Source organism: Jaculus jaculus, chromosome 4 (genome assembly GCF_020740685.1).
Source record: "Jaculus jaculus isolate mJacJac1 chromosome 4, mJacJac1.mat.Y.cur, whole genome shotgun sequence".
Classification (NCBI taxonomy): Eukaryota; Metazoa; Chordata; class Mammalia; order Rodentia; family Dipodidae; genus Jaculus; species Jaculus jaculus.
Genome location: NC_059105.1, coordinates 37068576 through 37082824, shown reverse-complemented (window position 1 = coordinate 37082824; position 14249 = coordinate 37068576). Strand labels below are relative to the sequence as shown.

Here is a 14249-nt window from a genome sequence, read left to right as displayed (position 1 = left end):
ATGGGAGAGAGAAAGAGGAAGAATTGACATGTCAGGCCTCTAGCCACTGCAGTTGCTCTCCAGACACGTGCGCCACCTTGTCTGCATGTGCCAACTTGTGCACATGAATCACCTTGTGTATCTGGCTAACATGGGTTCTGGGGAGTAGAACCTGGGTCCCTCAGCTTCACAGGCAAGCATCTTAACTGCTAAGTTATTTTACCAGCCCTGTTTTTTTTTTGTTGTTGTTGTTTTGTTTTTGATTTTCGAGGTAGGGTCTCACTCTAGCCCAGGCTGACTTGGAATTCATTCTGTAGTCTCAGGGTGGCCTTGAACTCACAGTGATCCTCCTACCTCTGCCTCCCGAGCACTGGGATTAAAGGTGTGCACCACCATACCCACCCCAGCCCTATTTTTTGAGACAGGGTTAGTTAGGTTACTGACTTACTTAGGCTGGCCTTGAACTCACTTTGTAGCCCAGGCCAGCCTTGCACTCATGAACCTTCTGTCTTAGCCTCTCAAGATAGCTGTAATTATAGGCTTTGTTTCATCGTATTTCAACAGCTACCAATTATTTAGTGTGTGGAGTTTCAGAAATATGTTTGTAGAATCAGAGACAACCCAGTCGTTTTATATGCCTAAGTCAATTTGGATGGATTTGCTGTAACCAGCAGAAAACCTAACAGAAGCTTAACCAAATTGACACTTTGAAGTTCTTGGTTAAGAAATTCAAAGGTAGGCAGTTCTAGGGCAATAGAGAAATGTGGTAAAGTGACTATAGACTAAGATCCTTTGGATTTCTGTTTTGCTGACTGTAGGTTGCTAATTTAATTCTTGGGCTTATCTTGTCTGATACCAAGGTTGCTCCAAGTATTATGCCTGCATTCCAGGTTAGAAGAAGATGAAAGGACCAATGGCAAGGGTTCTTTTCCTTTTTATTTGTAAAGTAATAAATGCCTTCTTCATAGACTTTTGATATACATACTTGAACAGAACTATCTTATAAACCCTTAGCTGCAGGGGTTTTGGAAAGTGAGTTTTAGGTAAGTGAGCAAAAATATCTTAGGTATATGTAAAACACTTAGAGTGTCTATTAGAGTATCTGTTGATTTCTTTTTTTTCTTCTAAGTATTGTATCCTTCTAGCTTAGGCTGACCTGGAATTCACTCTGTAGGGTCAGGGTGGCCTCAAACCTCCTACCTCTGCCTACCTAGTGCTGGGATTAAAGGTGTGTGCCACCATGTCCAGCCTATTAAAAATTTTTATATGTTAATTTACTAAAAAGAAAAAGTTGCCCTCATTCTTGTTGATTCTCTTTGCTATTGGAAACATAGGAAACCTCATTCAGATTTGTTTTCATTTTTATTGTTTTAATGTTTTAGAGGAATGCTTTGCAAGCAATTTCTCCAGCCACTATGGAAGTTCTAATGAGAGTTTTGGCAGATTGTGATTCGTGGGAGGATGGAGATCCTGAAGACGTGGGTAGGAAGATAGAACTGACTCTGAAATGCCTTACAGAAGTGGTGCATATCCTTCTCACTAGCAGCTCTGACCAGCGTCAAGTGGAAACCAGTACAATCTTGGAAAATTATTTCAAATTGCTAAATTCAGATCACTCAGCATTACCTAAACAAAGGAGGTCCCGGCAGTGGGAAAGCCGGTTTATAGCTCTACAGATCAAGATGCTCAGTAAGTATTCCATAAAACCAGTTTTCTCTGAGTCTGTTTTTTGCTTCCATATTCTTTATTTTTAAAAATAAATACAATGCCACTGTGTAGAAAATACTGACTTTAATCAAATAACATGACCATTTAGGCATTGACTTCCAAATAGTTATTATGGAATTAATTTGCTTGTAACATTTAGCAATAACAAAGTCAAGTCTATATTTTTTGAAAGTGAAATAGACTAAAAGTGTCTATGCTAAAAATTAAGCTACATCTCTAAATTTCTAGGAAGAATAAAATTTTGGAAGGTATAATTCATACTGTTTTATTTATTATAAAAATAATTTTATCCATGCTTCTGTAGTATTTCTTTTCTGTAGAAACACTTCAACATCTATTGGGCCCTTGTATATGTGTGTTTTTGTTTGTTTTTTTATTGGCAACTCCCATACTTACAGACAATAAACCATGATAATTACCTTCCCTTCCCCATGTTCCCCTTCACAAATCCTCTCTCCATCATATCTCCTCCCTTGCTCCATTAGTCTCTCTTTTATTTTGATGTCATCATCTTTTGCTCTTATTATGAGGTCTTGTGAAGGTAGTGCTAGACACTGAGGTCATGGGTATCGAGGCCAATTTCTGTCTGGACAATTGCATTGTAAGCTGTCTTACCCTTCCTTTGGCTCTTGCATTCTTTCTCTCACCTCTTCCATAATGGACCCTGAGCCTTGGAGGGTATGATGGAGATGCTTCAGTGCTGAACACTCCTCCATCACTTCTTCTCAGCACTGTGGTGCCTTTTGGGTCATCCCAGTGCTCACTGCCATGTGAAAAGAGAAGCTTCTGTAACCAGAAGTGAAAGTAGCATTAATATATGGGCATGAATGTAAGTAACATGCTTAAAGGACAGTTTGGTGAGCATAATTATGCATTTTTTAAAAATATTTTTTGTTCATTTTTTATTTATTTATTTGAGAGAAAGACAGATAGAGGGAGAGAATGTATGCATTTAGCCAGACAAGAGTAGGTGTTACACTCCTAAGGCTCATGACCTCCCCCACCATAGGCTTTTGATTAGGATTTTAGTACCAGGCATGTATTCTCTCCCATAGAGCGGGCCTCCAGTCCAATTAGAGAGCAGTTGGTTTCCCCCATAACAGACATGCCACTGTTGTACCTGTTGGCTCATTTGGTCTGGTTTGCCAAACTTGAGGCCTGCACTATCCACTGTTTTCACCGCTGATGACATCTGTCTCCCATAGGGCTAAATGCAGTTAAGCTTTTTCCAGCTTTCTATCAGCTAGTCTTAACGGGAGGAGGTTTTCAGCTCAGCCCCTGCTTGATTTCTCAGTGACCTTGCAGCCCAGGCATGTGGAGTTCAATAATAGGGTCTTACTGTCTTTTTACTGTATGTATTTGTGTGTGTGTGTGTGTGTGTGTGTGTGTGTGTTCATACATGCAGTTGATAGGGCTCATGCATTTGGAATCCAGATTTCAACATGAGGTTGACCCTACTTTTCAAGGCAGAGTTTCTCCATATAACTGGATGTCAGCTTTTTTTTTTGTTGTTTTTTTGTTTTTTTGAGGTAGGGTCTCACTCTAGCCCAAGCTGACCTGGAATTCACGAAGGAGTCTCAGGGTGGCCTCGAACTCACAGTGATCCTCCTACCTCTGCCTCCTGGATGTCAGCATTTTAGCTAGAATGGCTAGGCAACAGGTCAGCATTTTAGCTAGACTGGCTAGGCAACAAGCCCCAGAGGTCCTCCTATCTCTCCTTCCCCAGTACTAGGATGATAGGTACACCCAGCTTTTTGCCTGGTTCCTGGGATCCAAATTCAGGTCTTCATGCTTGTGCAGCAACTACTTTTTCAACTGAGTCCTCTCCTCAGCACCAGTTAGTGCTTATTAATAGCAAATCACATACAAAAATTGGAAGACATGATGGAGGAACCGCAAAGCCAATCTCTGAGAAATTATTCCTTTGTAAAATCCAAATATTTTGAATTATAAAGTAGAAAGATGTTCACATTTCCTAATATTTACTTACAGCTTTATTTTTTGTTTTTCATCTGTATTATTTTCAAATTATATCTATTGTGCCCCTAAAAGCCTAAATTTAAAATGACTATAATAAATACTTAATCCAAGATTTTCACTTTCACATGAATAATTTTCTTTTTATCTTTATAGATACCATCACAACCATGTTAGACTGCACAGACAGGCCTGTTCTTCAGGCCATTTTTCTTAACAGCAATTGCTTTGAACACCTCATTCGACTGCTACAGAACTGCAAGGTACTTTATTATTATTATTACTGTTTCCTTTTTCTTTATTTTCTTAAAAGGCCAGGCATGGTGGTAACATGTCTTTAAATTTTATTTATTTTATTTATTTATTTGAGAGTGACAGACACAGAGAGAAAGACAGATAGAGGGAGAGAGAGAGAATGGGCGCGCCAGGGCTTCCAGCCTCTGCAAACGAACTCCAGACACGTGCGCCCCCTTGTGCATCTGGCTAATGTGGGACCTGGGGAACCGAGCCTCGAACCGGGGTCCTTAGGCTTCACAGGCAAGCGCTTAACCACTAAGCCATCTCTCCAGCCCTCCTTTTTCTTTTTTTGAAAAATATATTTAATTAATTTATTTGTTTGAGAGAGGCAGATAGAGATAAAGAGAATGGGTGCACCAGGGCCTCTAGCCACTGCAGAGGAACTCCAGACTCTTGTGCCACCTTGTGCATCTGGCTTATGTGGGTCCTGGGGAATTTGCAGGCAAACTGCTGCAAGTGAACTTCAGACACATGCACCACTTCTGGCTTAAGTGGGTCCTGGGAAATTGAAACTGGGTCCTTTGGCTTTGCAGGCAAATGTGTTAACTGCTAAGCCATCTACCTCTCCAGCCCAGAAGCAGCTTTTTAATGAAATAGATCTATTTAACAAGTGTTGTTGACATTCTAAAAGTTACTTGAAATGCTTTCTTTATTATTACTTTTTTCTTTGTTTAAATTTTTGGTTTTTCAAGGTAGGGTCTCACTCTAGCCCAGGATGACCTGGAATTCAGTATGTAATCTCAGGGTGGCCTTGAACTCATGGCAATCCTCCTACCTTTGCCTCCCAAGTGCTGGGATTAAAGATGTGCATCACCATAGCTGGATATTTTTTTTTCTTTTCTTTTTCTATTTTTGTTTTTTGAGGTAGGGTTTCATTCTAGTCCAGGCTGACCTGGAATTAACTATGTAGTCTCAGGGTAGCCTCAAACTCATGGTGATCCTCCTGCCTTTGCCAACCAAGTGCTGGAATTAAAGGTGTGCGTCACCACGCCTGACAATTTTTTTCTTTTTTAAAATGACTGTATTGGGCTGTAAAGATGGCTGAGTGGTTAAGGTGCTTGCCTACAAAGCCTAATGACTGGAGTTTGATTCCCCAGTATCCACATAATGCCACATGCAGTGGTGCATGCATGTGGAGTTTATAGCAGCTGGACGCCCTGATGTGCCCAGTCCTGCCTGCCCATCTTCATATTTCTCTCTGCTTACAAATAATTTTTAAATTACTGTTATTTCTGGTTCATTCAGATTTAGATAGATGCATATTTTTTTACCCTTATGGTGTCTTTACAAGTCTACAAGGCGATACTTCCTATGTTTTACAAAACAGTGGACTACTTGAAGGCAAGCATGCTGATTGAATCTTTCTTTCCCATCATTAGGTGTTGCTGCATGGTAGGAGCTCATTAATAAGTTCACTTGGTTAATTTTAAAGCTGAAGGTCTAGTACAATAGGATCATATTTGGGTAAAGGAAGAGCATAAATATCAAAAACAAAATGCATTTAAACTTGGGTTGTCAGTGCAGCTTTCCGCTGAAGGAGCACAAGAATGGTTTTGCTTTTGTTCTTACTCATTACAATACTACAGAGCCCTCAGCATTCATGACCTGCAACAAGCCTCTTTGATTTTATCATCATTATTATTTGGGGTGTGCACATGCCTGTGTCCAAGACATGTGTATGGGAGGCCAGCGGAAGGCACTGGTATTCTCCTCTATCTTTTTTTTTTCTCAATTTTATTAAACATTTTCCATGATTATAGAAAATATCCAATGGTAATACCCCCCCACCCCCTTTGCCCCTTTGAAATTCCCTTCTCCATCACATCCACTCCCCATCTCAATAAGTCTCTCCTCTATTTGGATGCCACGATCCTTCCCTCTTCTTATGATGGACTTATGTAGGTAGTGTCAGGCATTATGAGGTCATGGATATCGAGGCCAATTTTTTGTCTGGAGGGAGCACATTGTAAGGAGTTCAACCCTTCCTTTGGCTCTTACATTCTTTCCGCCACCTCTTCCGCATTAGACCCTGAGCCTTGGAAGGTGTGATCGAGATGTTACTCGGTACTCTAGTCACTTATTTCCAGCACCATACCTTCTGAGTTGTCCCAAGGTCACTGCCATCTGGAAATAGAAGATTCTTTATTCAAAGTGAGGTTTGCATTAATATAAGGGTATGAATATTAAGAGAAGTGCTTACTGGGCAGTTTGATAAGCATAGTATATACCCTAATCCAGACATCAGCAGATGTTACAACCTGAGGGCTCATGACAACCCCTGTTTTAAGTTTTCAGTATCAGGGATGTATTCCCTTCCTTGGAGTGGGCCTCCAGTCCAATTGGAAGGCGGTTGGTTTCCGCCATGACAGACATGCCACTATTGCACCTGTTGGCTCATTTGGCCTGGCTGGCCAAATAAAAGGCTTGCAGTGTCCTCTGTTGGTATTCTCCTCTATCTTTAATCTGTCTTAATTTCCTTGAGAAAATGAATACCACACTCAAGGTTGGAGGTGCTATGTTTTGACCACTGGCTGCTTAGAGAGCTCCAGTGAGGTTGCTGTCTCTGGCCCTTTTGTCACTGGTGTTATAGGCATGAATGACCAGTCTAACTTTATTACATGGATGCAAGTCCATATGTTTGTGCAACATGCCCTCTTACCCACTGAGCCATGTCCCTGCCCCTTGATTTGAACTTGCAAAAGAGTAAACTTTAATTGGTTTGAAACATTTTTCAGTGCCCACTTTAAAGGAAATGTTTAAAGTCGAACTTGAGACAGAAAAACTTTTTTGTAGCTGGCTGGAGAGATTGCTAAGCAGTTAAGGCATTTGCTCGCAAAACTTGACGTCTTGGGTTTGATTTCCCAGTACCCACGTAAAGCCAGATGCACAAAGTGGTACATATGTCTGAAGTTTCTTGGCAGTATCAGGAAGTCCTGGTGTACCTGTTCTTGCTCTCTCTTCTTTTTCTTGTATACATATATATCTTTTTTGTAGCAATAAGGTATTATGAATTATCTGTTTAATAATTAAAAAATAAGTATATAGAAGATCAATTTTCTGGTATACAGGTTAATTTGAGGCCTGTTTACATAATCAATACCCAGGTAATGGGTTTGAATTGTCTCATAATAATTTTTTTCTTTTTATTGTTTTGTTTTTTTGAGGTAGGTCTCACTCTAGCCCAGGCTGACCTTGAATTCACTATGTAGTATCAGAGTGGCCTTGAACTCATAGTGATCCTCTGACCTCTTCCTCCCCAGTGGTGGGATTAAAGGCATGCACCACCATGCCAGGCAACATTTCATTTAAAAAAAATTTAAATTTCTTTTTGTTATTATTTTCCTATTATAAGAAATAGTTTAAAATACAAAGCTTAGGTTTTTATTATGAAGATATTCTCTTTAGTAAAAAATGTAAATATAAAAAATAAATTAGTATAGTTTATTTATTTAGGTTTTTCAAGGTAGGGTCTTACTCACTCTAGCTCAGGCTGATCTGGAATTCACTGTGTAGTCTCAGGGTGGCCTCAAATTCATGGTGATCCTTCTACCTTTGTCTCCCTAGTGCTGGGATTAAAGGTGTGTGCCACCACGCCCAGCATAGGTATAGTTATTTTTACTATCCTATAGACTTTTTTTTTTTTGGTTTTTCAAGGTAGGGTCTCACTCTATCTAGCTCAGGCTGACCTGGAATTCACTATGTAGTCTCAGGGTGGCCTTGAACTCATGGTGATCCTCCTCCCAAGTGCTGGGATTAAAGGCGTGTGCCACCATGCCCGGCCCTATAGACAGTTCTAAAAAGTTTTTATTTTAATTGTGGTATGATAATCCTTACCATCTTAAGTGTAAGTGTAATTTCATTACTGTGCAGCCCTTCTAGAACTCTTTCTTCTTATTAAACTAAAACTTTATACCCATTAGACATCTCTCCATTATCCCATCTTCCTAAGTCTAGCAATCACTGTTCTATTTTGTCTTAAGAATTTGAGTGTTCTACATCTTATAAGTGGAGAAATATAATACAGTATTTGTTCTTATATGATTTGCTTATTGAATTTAGCATAATGCTCTCGTTTCCTCCATGTTGTAACGTATCAATATTTCCTTTTCCTTTTTAAAAAAAATTTATTTATTTATTTGACAGTGACAGACAGAAAGAGGCAGAGAGAGAGAGACAGACAAAGGGCGCACCAGGGCTTTCTGCCATTGCAAATGAACTCCAGATATGTGCACTCCCTTGTGCATCAGGCTAACATGGGTCCTGGGGAGGAGAGCCTCAAACCCAGGTCCTTAGGCTTCATAGGCAAGTGCTTAACCAGTAAGCCATCTCTCCAGCCATTTCCTTCGGTTTTTAGAGAATGTTTATTTGTTTATTTATTTATTTGAGAGAGAGAAAGAGGTAGAGAGAGAGGGAGGGAGGAAGGGAAGGAGAATGGGCACACCAGAGCCTCTGGCTACTGCAGACAAACTCCACATTCATGTGCCACCTTGTACATCTGGCTTTAGGTAAGTCCTGCGGAGTCAAAACACAGACCCTTAGGCTTTGCAGGCAAGCACTTTAACAGCTAAGTCACCTGTCCAGCCTCCTTCTTTGATTTGCTTTTTAAAGTTTTTATTTATTTATTTGAGAGAGAGGAAGAGGGAAAGAGAATGAGAATGGGCACACCAGGGCCTCCAGCTGCTGCAAACAAACTCCAGACACTTGTGCTACTTTGTGCAAGTGGCTTATGTGGGTCCTGGGGAATCAAACCTGGGTCCTTTGGCTCCAGCCCTCATTTTTTTTTTTTTTTTTTTTTCTGAGGTAGGGTCTCACTCTAGTGCAGGCTGACTTGGAACTTACTCTGTAGTGCTAGGCCGACCTTGAGCTCATAGTGATCCTCCTACCTCATCCTCCCAAATGATGTGATTAAAGGCTTGCACCACCATGCCTAGCCTCCCTTCTTTTTTAATAAGCTGAATGATATTCCACTAGGTTCACATGCCACATTTTGTTTATCTATTCATGTATCAGTGAACATTTGGACTGACTCCATTTTTTAGCTACTATGAATAATGTAATAAATCTGGATGATACAAATGTCTTTTCAAGATACCACTCTTATTTGTTTTGGGTTTCTCCCCAGAAGTTGCATTATTATATCATGATCATCCAATTTTTTATATTTTTGGGGTAGGGTTTCACTATAGCCCAGGCTGACCTGGAATTCACTATGCAGTCTCAGGGTAGGTTCAAACTCAAGGCAATCCTCCTACTACCTCTGCCTCCCAAGTGCTGGGATTAAAGACATGTGCCATCATGTCTGGCTATGATCATTCAATGTTTGCTGCTTCTGAGAAGCTTCCATTCATACATTTGTACCATTTTATATTATTCCCACCAGCAGTGTACAGGAGTTCTGATTTCTCTACTTTGTAATCTCTCTGTCTTCCCCCCTCTTTCCTTCATCCTCTCTTTCTTTGTTCTCTCCCTTTCCCCTTCTTCTCTCCTGTTACTGATTGTAGCTATCTCATTGGATATGGGATTGTATCTCATTTTTTGTTGTGTTCTTGTAAGTTTGTGATACCTTCTATACATACAGACTATATACCATGATCGTAATCTCCTGGCACTACCCTCCCTTTACTCATTCCCCAATCTTCCCTCCACTAGATCCCTCTTCTTTCCAGATAGTCTCTCTCTTATTATTATTTTTGTTTGTTTGTTTCTAAGGTAGAGTCTCATACCTAGGCTGACCTGGAACTTACTTTATAGTCCCAGGCTTGCCTCAAACTCATGGTGATCCTTCTACCTCTGCCTCCGGAATGCTGGAATTAAAAGCATGGGCTACCATGCCTGGCTGTCTTCTATTTTTTTTTTTTTTTTTTTTTTTCTTGAAGTAGGAAGTAGGTTCTTAGTCTGGTCCAGGTTGACCTGTAATTAACTATGTACTTCACGGTAGCCTTGAATTCACTGTGATCCTCCCACCTCTGCCTCCCAAGTGCTGGGATTAAAAATGTGTGCCATTGCCCCTAGCTTCTCTTCTTTTTTTAATTTATTTATTTGAGAACGACAGACACAGAGAGAAAGACAGATAGAGGGAGAGAGAGAGAATGGGTGCGCCAGGGCTACCAGCCTCTGCAAACGAACTCCAGACGCGTGCACCCCCTTGTGCATCTGGCTAACATGGGACCTAGGGAACCGAGCCTCGAACCGGGGTCCTTAGGCTTCACAGGCAAGCGCTTAACTGCTAAGCCATCTCTCCAGCCCTCTATTTATTTATTTATTTATTTATTTATTTATTTATTGAGGCAAGCCCAACAGACTGCCTTTATTTTTTATTTTTTTATTTTTTAAATTTAAAATATATTTTATTTATTTTAGAGAGAGAGATAGATACAGAAATAGGCAGAGAGAGAATGGGTATGCTAGTCCAGCCCTCTATTTTTGATGTCATCATTTTCCTCTTTTTTTTTTCTTTTTTTTTTCCCTCTCTAGCTCAGGCTAACCTGGAAATCACTATGTAGTCTCAGGATGCCCTTGAACTCACCAATCCTCCTATCTCTGCCTTCAAGTGCTGGAATTAAAGGTAGTTTGTTGAAGAAAAGGGTTTATTTTGGCTTATAGAGAGGACTCTCTATGATGGCAGGGGAAAGTGATGGCATGAGCAGAGGGTATACATCCAATCCTGGTCAACATCAGATAGACAACAGCAACAAGAGAGTGTGCCAAATACTGGCAAGGGGAAGCTGGCTATAATACCCATAAACCTACCCCAACAATACACTGCCTCTAGTAGGCTCCAGTTCCCAAGTTGCCTCCAGCTGGGGACTTAGTATTCAGAACACATAAGTTTATGGGAGACATCTGAAACAAACCACTACATTCTGCCCCTCACCCTCATAACCTGATAACCATACATGATGTAAAATGCAGTGCATTCAGTCCACCTTTAAAAGTTTCCAGTTTTTTTTTTTTAATCAATCTCACTGCCGTTCAAACATCCCCATAGTTCAAGATCTTTTGACTGAGCTGTAATACCAAAACAAAAAAATAAACCTATCATGGCATAGAATAAGTATTCACACTGTAAAAGATGGCATTGAGCATAGCAAAGAAATAGTCAACCAATATAAGAACATTATTTTTAGTTTTTGTTGATAATACCAGTTTTCATTTATGTAGTCACTGTTATGTGCTGGACACTGTGAACATAAATTAGCATAGATTATTTCTCATTTAATCTGCACATTTATTTGATGAGATATTGTTCTTGATTTATTTTTAATTTATTTGAGAATGACAGAGAGAAAGAGGCAGATAGAGATAGAGAGAGAGAGAGAGAATGGGCGCACCAGGGCCTCCAACCACTGCAAAGGAACTCTAGACGTGTGTTGTGTATCTGGCTAACATGGGTCCTGGGGAATCAATCCTCAAACCCGGGTCCTTAGCCTTCACAGGCAAGTGCTAAACCACTAAGCCATCTCTCCAGCCCAATTGTTCTTGATTTTGAGACACAGCCTTAGAATAATTGAGTAGTTTCCCTAAACTCAGACAGCTAAAAAGTAGTAAAGGGATGAGGATGCAGCTCAGCAGTAGAGCTCTTTCCTACACATGAATAAGGTCAGAGGCTTGATTTTCAGCGCCACAAAAAAGCTGTCGTTTAGAGATTTTTTTCCACCCCCCAGGTGTGCTAGTGTGTAACTGTTATCCTAGAACTGGAAAGGTTGAGCAAAATCAAGATATAAACTCAGATCTCTGATTCCAAAACTTATGCTTATATTAAGCTTTATGTGTATTCTTGCATACCATATTAAACTATACCACTGTGTAATTTATATTATATCATTTCAGTCTGAACATTTCTTTTTATCATTTCTGATATTTCAAACAATTTCCTAACAACTTCCTTGTTAAGATGCTCATAGCTGTTTTCACTCATATATATGAATATATATATATGCCGGGCGTGGTGGCGCACGCCTTTAATTCCAGCACTCGGGAGGCAGAGGTAGGAGGATCGCCATGAGTTCGAGGCCACCCTGAGACTACATAGTGAATTCCAGGTCAGCCTGAGCCAGAGTGAGACCCTACCTCGAAAAACCAAAAAACAAAAACAAAACAAAACAAAACAAAACAAATATATATATATATATATATATATTTTTTCCCTATTTATTTCACTTTCATTTGAATTGTGTTTCTGTTACCTAAACTGGCAAAGGCCAAAGCTTTTGTAATGCTGGAATTTATATACTGTAATTAAAGTACTTGATTTGCTTATTTCTTTTTTGAAATTTTGTTTTTCAAGGTAGTATCTAACACAGGCTGACCTGGAATTCCCTATGGCCTCATAGTCTCAGGCTGTCCTCAAATTCGTAGCAATCCTCCTACCTTGGTTTCTCAAGTGGTGGGATTAAAGGGGAGTGCCACTACGCCTGGCTCATTTTAAAAAATATGTTTTTTTATTTGGCTGGGCGTGGTGGTGCATGCCCTTAATCCCAGCACTTGAGAACTTGAGAGGCAGAGGTAGGAGGATCGCCGTGAGTTCAAGGCCACCCTGAGACTACATAGTTAATTCCAGGTCAGCCTGGACCCTACCTCGAAAAACCAAAAAAAAAAAAAATATATATATATATATATATTTGTTTGCAAGGAGAGAGAGAGAGAGAATGGATGCAGTTTGCCTTCTATTGCACATGAACTCCAGATGCATGTGCCACTGTAAGCATTTGTCTTTATATAGCTACTGGGGAATCAAACAGAGGCTTGTTAGGCTTTGCAAGCAAGTACTTTTAACCACTGAGCCATCTCTCCAGCCCTGATTCATTTATTTCATTCAAAAGAGAAAAACCTCCACATGTTTCAGAAAATAACACAGTCTATGTTTCCAGGCTACAAACTAAAATATAACTTTAAATCCAACTCCTGACAATATTTTAACACAATGTATGGTTGATAAGTTTTGGGAAGTTTTTATACTGTATTCATGTGTCAAGCTACACATTTATCTTACTGAAAATCTATGAAATACTTCTGGAAAGAGTGTGCAAAGTTAGTTCAATAGCATGTCAGAAAACTTAGGTGATTAAGCAACATTATTCAATAATTATGTTTACCTTCTTTTCCATGAGGCATTCTTTACTGATTTTTTAGGAATTTAGGAATGTTAACTCTTTGCTGTTCATTTTAGTAACAAGAGATAACTGTATTTACAGTAACTGCATAGTATATAAGCTAATATTTGTTATTCAAAAAACAAATAATCTGTTTCTAGAAGTGATACATTTCACAAGTGGATTTTGGATTTGCTTTCAACAGATGTGGAAATCCACTTAGGCTTCATTGTACTTATAGGTGACAATTTAATGTTCTTTCTCCATTATTCTTGTCTCTGTTTTTGACAGCTGTTTTTAAATGCTAACAGTAAGGTGGCAGACAAGAACGAGAAAGATCTTGCCAACAAATTACTGACAGAAATGAATGAGGACCAGGTATCTAAAAAGCCTGCATCTTGTTTCAGCTGAAGCTCCAAATCAGCCATTGGGAATAACTCTTCCTGTACTTTTCTTCTTGTTTCATAAAACATGTAGACAATTCATTCTAATATTCATGAATTATTTTTGAGAATTAATTAAAATTTGCTTTCATCTCACGAATAAATATCTTGCCGGGTGTGGTGGCGCATGCCTTTAATCCCAGCACTTGGGAGGCAGAGGTAGGAGGATCGCCATGAGTTTGAGGCCACCGAGAATACAGAGTGAATTTCAGGTCAGCCTGGGCTAGAGTGAGACCCTACCTCAAAAAACCAAAAAAAGGATAAATATCTTGGTGGATGACATAAGTGATCACTAAAACCCCATCTGTGTTAGTGTGTCTACTTTTTCACTTAAGAAGATAAAAAGTACAGGAATGGAATCCCAGTATCAGTGTTGACCATTTGATGATGGATTTCATGTTTGGGAGGGCTTCTTTTTCTAAGCATTTTGGTGTTCGGGATCTTAGGGCTTTGTTTCTGAATATGAATGGTCATTGTTAATATCTTGATTCCTTGTTTCTTATTGACACGATTATAATTCAGTGGACAACTGAATCTTGGAGGAAGGGAAGAAGATGCTGAACTCTGAAAGTTAGTCTAGCACACTTGTTAAATTGTTTTCTGTTCTCGAAATTCAACTATGTATTGGTATAGCAAAAGAAATAAGTCTGTGTTTCTTCTCAAAATAAAATTAGGAAAATTATTTTGAAGAAACAACCCAAAAATTGCTTTGTTATTTTTCTTTCCCAACATG

The 14249-nt window shown here is 39.5% G+C and overlaps 1 protein-coding gene across 1 annotated transcript in view; it reads left to right on the top strand.

The window, feature by feature from the left end:
* Nbeal1 (neurobeachin like 1) overlaps positions 1-14249 on the top strand; it is a 203095-nt gene that overhangs the window by 62763 nt on the left and 126083 nt on the right. The window contains exons 9-11 of the mRNA XM_045147952.1: positions 1362-1668; positions 3841-3947; positions 13365-13451. Of these exons, the coding sequence (XP_045003887.1) occupies positions 1362-1668; positions 3841-3947; positions 13365-13451 (501 nt within the window). The remainder of the gene's footprint in view (positions 1-1361; positions 1669-3840; positions 3948-13364; positions 13452-14249) is intronic.